The 13,191-nt window shown below is 51.6% G+C and overlaps 1 protein-coding gene across 1 annotated transcript; it reads left to right on the top strand.

Moving 5' to 3' along the window:
* The first annotated feature begins 1,904 nt into the window (after nt 1-1,904).
* Nucleotides 1,905-12,033, top strand: ACER1 (alkaline ceramidase 1). The gene is made up of 6 exons (XM_009471936.1): nt 1,905-1,997; nt 8,398-8,512; nt 8,891-9,029; nt 10,175-10,312; nt 10,910-11,047; nt 11,865-12,033. The coding sequence occupies exons 1-6, from the start codon at nt 1,905-1,907 to the stop codon at nt 12,031-12,033; spliced, it is 792 nt and encodes a 263-aa protein (XP_009470211.1).
* Nucleotides 12,034-13,191: the final 1,158 nt, after the last annotated feature.

Genomic DNA, 13,191 nt, shown 5'->3' with positions numbered 1-13,191 from the left:
GTTCCCTTTTTCTTCTCCTGTCTCGTGTCTCCTCCATCCCTTCACCATCTCTTGACTGAGGTCTGTTCAGCTAGGAGATGGGATATACCATCTTGGGTATGATTCTTTCTTTACCCTACGCAACCACTTGCATTGCTGTAAAAGCATAACGCAGAGCACCAGGGACCAGGAGAGAGTCACTGTGTTGCGAATGAGCACATGGAAATCCAAGATTATGAAGAGTCAGACCTCAAACCAATCTGCCTGCCATCTATTTTATTTTTCTTCTGTAGCTGTGATCTCACCTGCTCTGGGGAACCAGCCAGCCTGGATTAAAGGGAGGGCATCATTAACTTGCAATTGTAAAAGAACGGTGGACGTTTATCCACAAGTCAGTTTATCTGGTTGGAGCAGGAGGTTACAGAAGACCTTCTTTGTATTGGTGTTACACTCCTGCGTGTTCTCCCTTTGAACTTCTTCTTGGGAAGATAAGCAGAGGAAGCTGTGGTAGCTCCACACCACTGCACACCTACAGTAACTGCTGAACTTGGTGGTGTTGCTCAGTTGACGCCAGTGTAAACAGGGACTTGACTGTTTCTCCACAAGAACATGATCAACTGATGAGTGGTTTTAAGATAAACTTCCTTTCCTTGCATTAGACAGCTGAAAGGATTTTCAAAGAAAAGAAAGCTTTGTTTTCCACCCCTTACCCTACCAGTGCCTCAAGAGCTCAGAGATGCCTGGTGTCACCCTGGTACCTGCTCATTCTGCAGATCTAGAGAAGCACAGCCAGATGGGTCAGTTCAACACTGCATCCAGGGACTTAACTGCTTAGTTCCAGGGAATTTCTGTGGCTGTTGTGTACCAAATACCCAGCTGCTAGGGTTTGGATGGTGTTTCCAAACACCTCTAAGGCTGGCACCCATCTATCAGCTTCTAAAATAGCTCCAAAGTCTCAAGGATCTGAAACAAAATATGCCAAATAGGAAACTTGACCAGAACTTCTTCAAATGAATAGAAGAGGGCTGAGAAATGACACTCACACTGAGGATAGGAAAGTCTTTGGTATGGGGAAGAAAAACAGGCAAAAGGTTAGATTTTTTTTAGAATCCCACTTGTAACTGCAGCTTCTGCCACTGCCAGAGGCCAGGCTGGGGGACCTGGCAGTGGAGACCCCACCCGACGTGTGAAGCTCTGATGCCTTTCACTGGGAAACCAGGATGGGGCTTGCATGGAGCACACTGAAAGTGAAATTGCTGCCACTGAAGAGACACCTCCCAATGCCTTTGCTCTGTGCACCCAGGACTCTGGTAATACCCAGGGTCTGCGCTGGTGCTCCAGGGTTGAGCTTGCATAAGGTGAACTCCAGCCCTCAGGAAGATGCTGAGAAACAACTCAGGAGAGCAGAGCCAATGAGCAATAAACCCTGTGGAGGTGTCCACTCCCAAAAGGTATATCTCACAGCCCACAAAGTACAGGGAAGCTCTCTTGGCAGAAAGATCTGAGTCATAAAGAAAGTGAAGAGAAGGGAGAAGACAGGGTGACAAGGACAGGGCTGAAATGGGAAAGCATCGTGTGGCAGTGACGAGCCCTGATGAGAGACGTTAATGCCATGGATGAGGCTGTGGCGACCATTCCCAGGCTCAGAGCTCAAGAACATTTCCTAGGGTGATTTGTCACTCCTCCGTCACGGGGAGAGAGAAGGAAATATTCCGCAATATGATGCGTGGTGGGAAGAGGATGAGTCTTTCATAGGAAGGTAAGGATGCTGTGCTTGCGCAGGCTGGTATAACGCGAGCACGTGTGCGTGCAGGAGGCAGGCAGGCAGACTACACTTCTCCCCTTTCCCCTTGGGTGTGCAGCACACTCCTTCCCCAGGTGCAAAACTAACCCGCTCCTCTCCCTTTTGCAAAGGTGGCCCAACAATGCCGAACATATTTTCCTACCAGAGCGCCGAGGTCGACTGGTGTGAAGGCAACTTTGAGCGCTCGACGGTCATTGCGGAGTACTACAACACGGTGAGTGTGGGCGCATCCGAAGGGCAGGCTGGTGCGCGAAGGTAACTGACTCCGGGCACTCAGGAGCTGCTTTTAGGAGATGCGATGGGACAACCTTGTTTTCTCTTCTCCTGCTCACTCCCTTGAACTTCCTAGTGTTGGAGGGTGCTGGTATGGGGAACGTTTTCTGAGCTTCAGGTAAATCATGGGCCTTTTACTGCTTACAACAGCCAGTTGCTCACAAAACGAGCTGGGGTCAGGGGTACTTCTGGCACGTGTGGGGAAGAGAGAGAAAACCGTGGCGGTGCTCCTTAGCCCAGATTTGTGAGATCCTGTTATACCAGTCCTGCAGCTCTCCTGCCAACTGGGGTAAGTCCCACACAGGGCTCATATATTCCAGCTAAATGTACAGGAGTGGCAAAATGAGAGACAGCACTTGCATGAACCGTGTCAAGCAGGTTGGGAATCCGGAACTCAAGACAGAGGAAAGCTGATGCGTGAGCCAGTTTCACCTCCTATGATCCTTTATAATTCAGACTCCATCCAGTGCCAGTCCCTTGAACACAGCCTCCTGGCTCAAGCGTGGCTAGAAGCATCCATATCTGTCTGCAGAGGACTCGGTGGATAACCGGTCTCTGCAAGCATGTCCTTCTACCTCAGTGCAATTACAGGCTAGCAGGGGTGTGAGGCATGTGGATTTACAACCTTCCAAAGGCTTTGTTTATGACTTTTAGCAATTACTGTCTAACACTAGAAGTTCTTGTTCTCATGGAAATGTCTCTTCCTCTTTTTTTAAAGCATTTCCTGCTTTTAATAAATTACCTATAATAACAATAATTCCCTCACCCGAGTCCCACAGCTCCCAAGCTCTAATTGCCCAGCCAGGGTCTCAGAGGAGTGGTGCTCGGGCTGTATATAGTCACTTCTCTTTGAGACAGTTAACAAATAAAGACCTGCCAGTCCAGACCAAACCCTGCTTCCCTCTGGCATCCAACTGAGTGTGTTGTGCTGTCGCCTGTGTACTGGCACTGCATCCCTGTTGGATGGGCTCAGAGCTGCAGAGCAAGGCATAACTAGCAAGGAGGTACAGAAATCACTTATATTCACATCAGCATTTCAAATGTAGCTGGAGATGCCAAATGCCTCTGTGTTTTGGAGTGTCACTGGCAACACTGGAGAGGGGCTGATTTCCACAAAGAGCAGGAAGTCTGAAAGTTATTTTTTAATCAGAAATCGTTCTGGGAAATAAATTTGCCTAACCTCCTAGTTTAGTTGATAGGCAGCATTTTTCAAATGTGTCTTTGGAGCTGAGACCCCATTTTCACAAGGATCCTGATTTACGCCCAGACTGTCAAAGTGGCTCAGGATCCTTAACACACCAAGAAGTATCTCAGGAGATTTCCAAAAGCACTTACGTGTCTAACTTCTCTGCGGCACACTGCTAGACACCAGTTGGTGTGGCCAGATGCATAACTGTCTTTCTTAGGACCCACAGCCCTCTAATTCCCCTAAAACATTAACTCTTAGCTGCCTGAGTTGCTTTGTGGCACAGGTTTCCAAATTACCTAGCTATTCCTCAAAATCTTACCCAGGTGCCTAGTTCTGGACTGAGGTCCCTACTAGCCACAGCCGTCTCCCGTGTTTCCATACTACACCACCTTCGAGGCACCAGGCTTGTCCGGATGAATTTGCACTACGTAGGACTGAGACACAGCTTTCCTCTAGGAGACGAAAACTTCTCCAACGCATGTTTCCGCACAGATGCAAACTAGTGCGATACCGAGGAACACAGAGAGATGTGGGCAGAGCAAAACCTGCAGGATTTTTTCCAGTGACTAAACTAGCCCTTGTTCCTCCCTGTATGTGAACACAGGACACCTCTTTCACAGCAGAGAGCTTTTTTTGGTCTCTGCACTGATCTCCTTCTTGCCAGGCTTGCTTCTACCAGTCCACGGAGCTCAGCAGAGTGCCTGTGCAGGCGGAGGGTACCACTTCTGCAGTTTCTGTCTTAAGATGTGACTCTTGATTAAAGAAAGCAACGGAGATCCAAACCTGCCTTGACAGCTGCCTGCATCAGGGCTGGCATGTGATCTCCTGTCCGAACAAGGGGAGACAAAAGAGCAAACCTTCCTAAAAACTGCTGCTGTCTGAGCATCTGACAACAGCCCCAAAGGCTGCACTGTGCTCAGGGCCAGACCTTGTAACCAAAAGCGGGCAGGAGCATCACTTACGTGGGCATCACCCCTTCATCAGCCTGCAGACGGTGGCTGGCATTGCCTGGCTCTCACCCCTTGCAGCAGCACCAGGGGAGCCCTCGTCATGCTCTGGGCTCTCTCGCAGGATCAGGCTCCTTGTGCTGTGCCCTAAAGGTACATAAAGGTACTACAGAAATCGGACCAGACTGAGATCCCTAGCTATCCCTGCTGGCTGGCAGCATGTTGCAGATCCAGCTGAGGCTCTGGGTGCTATCTCAGATGTGATCCTAGCAGCCTGGATCTCATTCTCTTTTCTCCTCCATTCATTTGTTCCCCATATTCAGATTGCTTCCTCCCTGTGGCAAGCTTTACGGGCCTCATCTCACTGGCCTGCCCTGAGATAATTATGTCAATATTGACTTCAGCATCACTTTGCCAGAGTTTTAGACTAGCTGGGAATCCAGCCAGCTCCTACCGGAGACTCCTGAATCACTAAATCAGCAGGGCTTCCTAACGGAGCATCTTCTTCCACATCTTCTTCCCAACACTGCCTGGGACTCCAGCAGGGTAGTTTTGTGCCAGCAGCACCAATGTGCTGCTGAGAATTCCTCTATGCCAGCCGCACTCTCTCGCAGGCCTGCTTGGGTTGGATGCTTTTTATTAGAAATAAGCACCAAGGGTATGAGCAAAGAATGTAAACAGTATCTTTAAGTACCTAATAATACATGGTGGCTCGTGATTGGATGCAGTTCAGCAACAAAGAACTAACTATTTATAGTGACTCAGTGACCCAGAAAATTATTGTCTTCTGGCTGTTCGTAGGAGAACAGTATTGTGCTACATGAGGGTCATCAGTCAGGGACTTGTCTTTCTGCCCTCATTTCTTTCCTGAAATGACTGATCCAAGATGCTGGTAATGACACCCAAATTCTCAGCAGTCTCTCTGGCAAAGCAGCAGGAGCTCTGACACTGCTGTGTATCCAGAGCTCCCGGATGCTTCATCAATCGGTGGAGATAAGCTCAACTGCAGGTGCAAATTACCTAGATATGCCCAGAGAAGCATTCACTTTCAGAGTGTGTCAGAGCTGTGGCATGCGCCCCAGCCCTCTGCACGGGCTCAGCAACCCCGTGGCATCGCAGACGCATCGCGCTCTCGCCTGCCCAGAAAGTCCTGTGCAGGAGTACGGCAGGTCCTTGCCCGGCGCTCTGCAAACACTAGACAAACAGCTGTTTCCTGCCCCAAAGCACTGGCGTGACATTGCGATGTCAGGACACACAGCCTCATCTTCTGCTACACAGGTCTGCCTATTAGGAACTTGCTATACAGGTCTGGAGAGCCTCTGAGATATTCACTTCTGTCTTTGGCCCTGTGGGCTTTTCTATCAGCTAAAGCTGGTTTGCTGGCCTTTAAATGAATGAATGCACTCCAATGAGTCTTGCAGAAATCTCCTTTCACTGCAGAAAATGCCTGTCTTGAGTAAGGACCAGAACATGCCTTGGCTGCTAGTGCGCTGTTGCCATGCTCAGAGCTCTGCAAACCAGCATCTCCCATCCCAATCCGTATCGGAGGCTTGTTCTCACCCTGTCATGGATGGAGATGCAAACAGGTTCTCTGCAAGTCTCTCCCTCCATCTTAGGTTGCAAAGTACTGAGTTGCACAAGCCCTGGGTCCTTTCCCATGATCCTGCTAATGCACCAGGATCAGGGCCATGTCGCTGATCCCAGTCTCGCCTTTCTCCTAGGGAAAGAAGCAAATGCCAGTGTAGGGGGGCTTGGCTTAGGCACCTGGAGCAATAACTCACACTTGTTAGGAAGTGGGACGTGGCTGTGAGCTCACAGAGTAGAAAACCACAGGGCTAAGTCACTCTCACAGGTCAAATCACACCTCGGCTCCATCACCACTCTCTTATCTCCCTGGCATCCTGGGCAGAGCGAGCTGGTGCCTCCTGGCCAGTATGGCCCGGCTAGGTGTAAGTAGAAGCCATGCTGGGGGGCCTCAGCATGAGCAGAGACTCTGGAAAAATTTCCTAATGGGAGTACTGGGAGCAAAACCCTCCTAACCACATTTGAGATGGAGCTTGCCACATCCTAAAGGGAAGATATAAGACAGCACTTACAAATCAGGGCTTGGATCCGACGAGTGATGAAGACCCTGTGTCCCCCACAGATGCGGTTTTGTAGCGGCTCTCCCCCAAGCTCTGAGTTTGGCTGCCCTGCAAGGAATCACTCTTATCTTTTCGACTCTATTGGCACAGTTCCCCTGATTATCACTCCCCTCTGGTATCTGATCTTGCACATCTCGTACTGAATTAATAAAGTGATAGTATTGCTATCATGTAATTAATGGCACTGTTGCAATGCCCACTGCAGCAGGGATTCAGACCTCTCCATACGCAATCTCGAATTCCCGCATTTCCTCACTTTGATGTGCATGCTGGCACTTGCATACTGTTGCCTTTTCTGCAAGCATTTTCTCTCTTCTTGCTATCCCTGCTTGTCTTCCAAAAGCCTTTCACAGGAAAAGAAATGTTTGCAACACAGTTGTTACTTTAACACACGGTTTGGTTTCTCGATCATTTCCGAACAGTTTGACCTCAAGTGTGCAAGTGGGACCAGCACTTCTCTTTTCATAGCTGGAATGGGAACAGGCCTGGATTTGGCTCTAAGCACCTATAGAAAACCAATACACTTGGCCTGAGAATTGCTGTTAATGGGAGCATCAACTTGTTTCATGAAAGCCTTAGTGAAATTCAAGATTAATCTCCAGGTGTTAAGGGGAATAGAGGCCTTACATTAAGCGTGAATTGTGTTTCCCTCTGGAATATGAGAGGGTGTGTTTCATATATATGACAACATCCCTGTGATTTGCAGCCCTGTTACCATAAACTCAGATCCCATTGGATATCACAAGCCAAGCATGGATTTTGCAGTTTACCTGGTGCATGTAAGGGCTGCTGAGGGGTGAGACTCCAGCTGTGGAGGTCAGATTCCAGGCTTGGGGTCTGGGTCAGCATCTAGCTGGAAGATGAAAGGAAAAGGATTGTCAGGGTGAGACAAATGTCACCCTGGTGTCTTGCCAAATGGCATTTTAGCAGATGGCTCTGCCCTGCTCTTCCAAAGCCCCAAAAAGCTGCCTGGCAGGTAAAATGTGGCACCGTGGTCCCAACATTTCACGAGCAAGAAAGATTTTCCCTGGGGAGGCTGTGCATCCCCATGATATCCCTCTACTGAGTTTGCAAAATCAGGTGAAAAAGCCAGGATAAGAACCCACAGAGGGTAAGGATTATTTCAAACTTCATTCCCCCGTAGCTGGAGGGTGGAGCAGGCCTGATCCAGCAGACAGGTCCAGGCTTTGGGCACTCGCTGCTCCTCCCCAGCTCCCACATTTTGCCCATCAGCATCTGCCGTTCCCCGAGGCACTGGCACCTTCAACCAGGCCAGGCAGCAGCAGCAGGCTGAGCCCCAGTACCATCCCCTCCTCCCCAGACAAATCAAAGTCTGTCAATGGAGCAATTTTGCAGAGTTGGAAATCAGGGCAGAATAATTTCGCTGCATTCAATTGCTAGGTATGTTTAAAGGAGGTTTATGACTTCATGTAATTACTAGTGTCCAGAATACCTCCCCTCCCCAGGCCAGGAGGGTTCGCACATGACACTACAGGATGTCACCTCCGTCCTGTTCCCACCTACCAACGTCCTGCTGCCCTCCACCGCACCCACTCCCAGTTAACAGTGTTTTCCCTGACTGTGGCTTGCTGGGGTGGCCCAGCTCCTCACACTCACCCAGTCCCTCACAGGGGGCTGCCTGCTGACCAAAAGGGGCAGAAGCCATCCAGGGGGTTTTGGGGAGGGCTGGGTTGACAGAAGAGGCTGCAAACAGAAGGGCTTTGGAAGCTTGCTTGAAGACACTGGGCAGCTGAAGTTAAACCATCACCCAAAAGGGGCACACCAGCTTATCTGGGGCTTGCTGGCCCCAGAGGTGCTTGGAGGGAGAGCACAGATGTCTGCAGCCATTGCTGTCACAGCAATAGCTGTCCTTCCAGTTCCATCCTCGCTTCTCGAGAAACGCCTCTGCGCTCTCCCCGTGCCAAGAGTAATACCTGCCTCCCCGCGATGCTTTCCATTAGAGATCAGTATCCTCTTTGCACGTGAAGATACTGAGGTACGTGGTGGGATGGGACTTGCCCAAGATCATGCAATAAGCTGAATGTGCCTCTTGTTTTTCAGATCAGCAATGTAAGCTTCTTTATCCTTTCTCCTGCCCTGCTCTACCTGAACCGGCAGTACCGTCAGCAGCGTGCCTTGCCCTTGTATTTCTTCTCTGGCCTGCTCTTCTGCGTAGGTGGGTGCCAAGGTTGTGAGAAGACCAGACAGGTTGCCAGGGTATCCAACTGCTCATTCATGATACCTTTGGCTTTGGAGGCTGGTTCTTAGTGGCCAAAGCACAGGGGCAAGCTGGAGTGGGAAACCAAACAGCCGCGTCTGTTTGAAGCCCTGCAGCTCATGGTTCCTGCTGGCTGTGGACGCACAGCTTCCAGCCCAGTAAATCCTTGTGGTGCTGTGTGGACTGACTCACTCAAGTCTCCATTAATGCCCAGGTCCATGCCCTGCCCTTCAGGAACGGTGTGTCTTTAGGAATGGCCCCCAAGAACTCCCCAGGCCAGACGGGCTTCTGCAAGGACAGAGCTTTGCTGACACAAGCTGTCCTTGCTCCTTGCAGGCATCTTTTCCATGTACTTTCACATGACCCTGAGCTACGTGGGACAACTCTTGGATGAGCTCTCCATCCTCTGGACGCTGGCTGTGGCATATTCCTTTTGGTACCCAAGGGTTCACTTCCCCAGATGCATCAAGAGCAGGTACGACTCACAGGGAGACAGGGTTGCAGGCCCTGAGGGGAAGGCTGGGACACGGACATTGGTGCATGTGACCCACAGATCCCAGCCCACAGCCCTGCAAGGGGTCAGCGTTGAGGTTCCTGCAGTTTGCTTTGGGACCAGACCCTCCATCACTCAGTGGTGGATGTGCTGACAGAGGAAGAGTAAAAAACCTTCCCACAGGGAAATGCCGTCCTGTCAACTGGAGCTGCTTGTCTTTGCGAAGCTGCAGAGGAAACTTTGCATGGAGAATTTCAAAATTAATCAGGAAATTAAATGTTCCTGAGCACTGACATTCAATTACCCATGCTGTCAAACTGTCATAGCATCGCCTGCCATCCACAGAGAGCTTTCCCTGGAGGCTGATGGGGTTTCCCATAGGACAAGCTGATCCAAGTCAGCACCCCACATTTCAAAGGTTGTTTGCAGGAGGGCTGGCTGGGCTATTGGAGCTCAGCAGAAAGGATAGGGATACTGAGTGAGCATGGATCAGCAGAAACAGGAACCCAGCAGGGCTTTGCTCAAAGGATGGTCTTATCCTGGCAGGCTTGCTGGAGCCCTCTGAGCCAGCCCAGTTAGAAGCCTCGCAAAGGCCTGCTCCAAGTCTGCTCTTCCCATGCCATAGTGGGGGTCACCAGGAGTTCACTGTGGAGACTTGGCTGGGGGAGAGGGGAAGGGACTTGGGACGGGATTTGCATGTGAAAGGCCCCTCTGAGCCCTATTGTTGTTCAGTCAGCCCAAATCTGCATGTTTGCACGGCTCAAGCCCCTGCCCGCCACTGCTGGGACTCCTGCTTTGCAGCCCTTCCCTGTGCAAAGCTCCCGATGCCTTTGCCTCTCGATGCTCATCTCTGGCAGCACCATGAAAGTGCACAAGTTACCTTCTGGGCTGTGTTCCCCGCTCCGTCATGGACTAACTGGGGGGCTTTTGGCAAAGCACAGATATAAACAGATACCCCAGCCTTCCTGCCAGGACTACTGCAGAGGCTGAGATCAGCCATGTGCAAACAGATTGGAGGTGCTGGAGAAGGGTTTCCTCTCTCTGGGAATAAGCAGGACCTCTCCCATCCTTATCCTTCCATGCTGTGAACCTCGAGGGCATTGACACTTGCTCCCAACTCCCTTTAGGAAGCATTTCTTCTGGTTGACTGGTGTCACCACCGTGATCAGTACCTTGATGTCCTTCATCAAACCAGCATTCAATGCCTATGCGCTCAACTGCATCGCCTTCCACCTGCTGTACCTGACATGGTGTGAGCTGAAAAAGTAAGGAGGGGGCTGAGAGGGGTCATCTGTAGGTCCATTGCACGCTCCTGGCAGGCTCACACGTGGCAGTGACTCTGTGCACAACAGTGAATGGAGCCCAAGACTTCATCAGCCACGTGTTTGGACTATCAGCTCTGCAAAGAATTGGGGCAGCCTGGGAGGGACCCAGGAAAAGGCATAGACGGCACTGTGGGCAGTGGGGTACAAGAAGGCCATCTGGCCCAGGTGCCACGCAGAATGGGGACAATCCATGGGACGAGTGCATGTTCTCCTCCTCAGCTGCCATCTCGGCAGCTCTTTCCCCTTTGTGGGGGATTTGGGAACCAGCGTGGGGTTGGGAGAACCCCCCAGGATCTGGGAAGAAAGACAAGAGTTCCCTGGCATCTCCTAGCATCAACCTCACCCACAGAAAGTCAGAAACCCCCTCTGCAGAGCCACACTTCTCTAGTTCTTGTGGTCTGATGAATACTCTCCAGAAGAAACTCGCTGGCTTTTGCTCTGTTCCATTAGCACTTGCAGACAGGAACCAGCCCTCTTTAAAACTGTCTTTCCTTCCAACACAATACTCCATTCCCTCTCCCTCACTGTGTCTTCCAGGTGCAATGACAAAAGGGTTCACTGGACGGCCGCAGCCATGGTTGTGTGCTGGGTACTGGCCATCAGCAGCTGGATAAGCGACAGGTGGCTCTGTGGGCTCTGGCAGGCGATCAACTTCCCCTACTTCCACAGCTTCTGGTAAGGGCTCCAGCGCAGAGGCAGGAACCTCAGTCCAAATATTTCAGGGGCTGAAGGGCCACAGCTAAGGAGAGATGGCAGCAGGGATGTGATACTCGACCAGGGAGCAGCCGCATCTCTACCCAGCCCTCTCCTCCTTTCCTCTGTTGTGATTGACGCTGCTCCTCACCCTGGCCCCAGCCCAAGGATTTGGTCCTAATCACTGTTTAATATCCCTTCCTTCCTCCGCACCAGCCAAACGGTGTTTTGCAAGTGAAATTGTTCTAAAAGTCGCTCCAGGTAAGCAGCTTGCTTTCAAAGGGCTGCATCTGCTCCCAGGAAGCTGCATGAAGTGCAATGTTCTTTGAATTATTTTAATAGCCAAAATGAAAGAGTGATTTGCTTGAGCAAGACATTTCAGTGCCTGGCCAAGTGTGGCTGTAAGTGCTGCACACAGCGCGCCTGCTCAGATTCATCCTCACAAACCACTGGGATGACTGGGACAGACACCCAGCGCTGCTAGGCCCGGCCAGGGAAGGTGGAATGGGTGGGTTGGTTTGGGGCTTAAGTCCCCTATATCCCATCCCCTCTGCGCAAGGAATTGTCCCAGCCCCAGCTCACAGAGCTCTCCTGGGATTTCCCCATAGGCACAAACCCTGCAGGACCCACACTCCCTGCAGTCCTCGTGCATCATGGGATTGGGACCTTTGCCTGCCACTGCCGTACCCCTTGGCTCTAGCCTCACGGTGGCAATGCCAGCCGCACACCGCTACAAGGTGCAGGAGGAGCAGATGTAGTTACCCCTGTCCAACACATGTTTTTTTGGTTTGCTTGCCAGGCATATACTGATAGCCATGTCCCTCCTATACTGCTGCCCACTGGTCATCTACTTTGACGTCAACTACGAGATGCCATCATTCAAGCCAAAGCTAGGATTTTGGCCCAGCGACTCGTGGCCTGTCGCGGTGCCTTACGTTGCCCTGGAGGAATCCCACAAGCAGTGCTAGAGCCGGTTGCCCTCAGGCATCCCTCAGGCACGGGGTGCGCGATGCACACGTGTGCGTCTGCATGGGGAAGACCTCGGCTGTGCGCCTGTTCCTCAGACAAGGGCAATGTGGCTAGCGGATGGGGCAGGGAGCAGCTGAGGCCTCGTGATGCTGGGCATGAAGCAGGGTGGGAGCCCACAGGTGCCTTGGAAGACTCTGCCCAGACTGGCGTCCAGGGAACTGAAGATCTCCTCCTCCAGCAGATCCCCACTGAGAAGGGGAGGGAGACGGTGCTGCTTCTGCATCTTCTGCATTAGTCAAGCGCTGGCACCCCTTGCTGACAAGGGCACAGCGGAGAACACAGAAGCCAAACTGGTGACAGCTGGGTTTGTTGGGGCTGCTCTAATTATTATTATTAATTTTATTTATTGACGTATGTGGTGTTGCTCAGGAGACCTGTGCATTAAAGCTATGGACACTGACTTGCACTGAGCCCCTTTCTTTCCCCTGACTGCACCACATGCCCTGTTATCTGCCAGTCACTCCCACAGACAGGGCAGCCAAAGCGCTCTCTGCCCTAGGGAGAGCTGTTTATAAAGAGAAATCCTCCTGGCCGACAGCCCAAAAGAGGCTCTGCTGGCCCAGGTCCTGCCTGGGGTGCTCTACCCCAGGCTCTACCCCTTCTTCAGCTCCCAGTGGCCCTTGTTCCTCCCCAGCTCTGATGGTCTCCGATGGCCATGTGTAACTTGGAGACCCCTCTGCTTGCTGAAAGGGCTGGCTGGTGGCAGAGAGTGAGGTGAGGAGCCAGTACCTTAGATAAATGGGTTGGTACCTTTGCAAGAACAAAGAGAAGATGTAAAGCCTCAGAAAAACATCACTGCTGTGCCACGGGTACAAAGCGAAGCTTTCCAGGTTCTCCCCGCAGTCTAACAGTGAAGAAGTTGCTCTCGCAGCCACGGGACACGCTCTTGTGCTCCAAGCCTTGCTGCAGTACAGTGGCGAGTTGAACCATGTGGTGGGCCTGGGTCCTCGCCCAGCCAGCGGGGACTGTCTCTGGAGAGCTGGCAGGGTGGCTGAGGCCGGCTCCCCGCAATGCAGCCATAACAAGGTAATGTCACTCCAGGGACCACAGGCTTTTTGGGCCCCTGTGAGCGAAGCAAAAGCAGAAACACTCTGGGC

This window comes from Nipponia nippon, unplaced genomic scaffold (assembly GCF_047370975.1).
Source record: "Nipponia nippon isolate SJK-2023a ecotype South Korea unplaced genomic scaffold, ASM4737097v1 scaffold_31, whole genome shotgun sequence".
NCBI lineage: Eukaryota > Metazoa > Chordata > Aves > Pelecaniformes > Threskiornithidae > Nipponia > Nipponia nippon.
The sequence above is the reverse complement of the archived record's forward strand: the minus strand, read 5'-3'. Positions and strand labels throughout refer to the sequence as shown.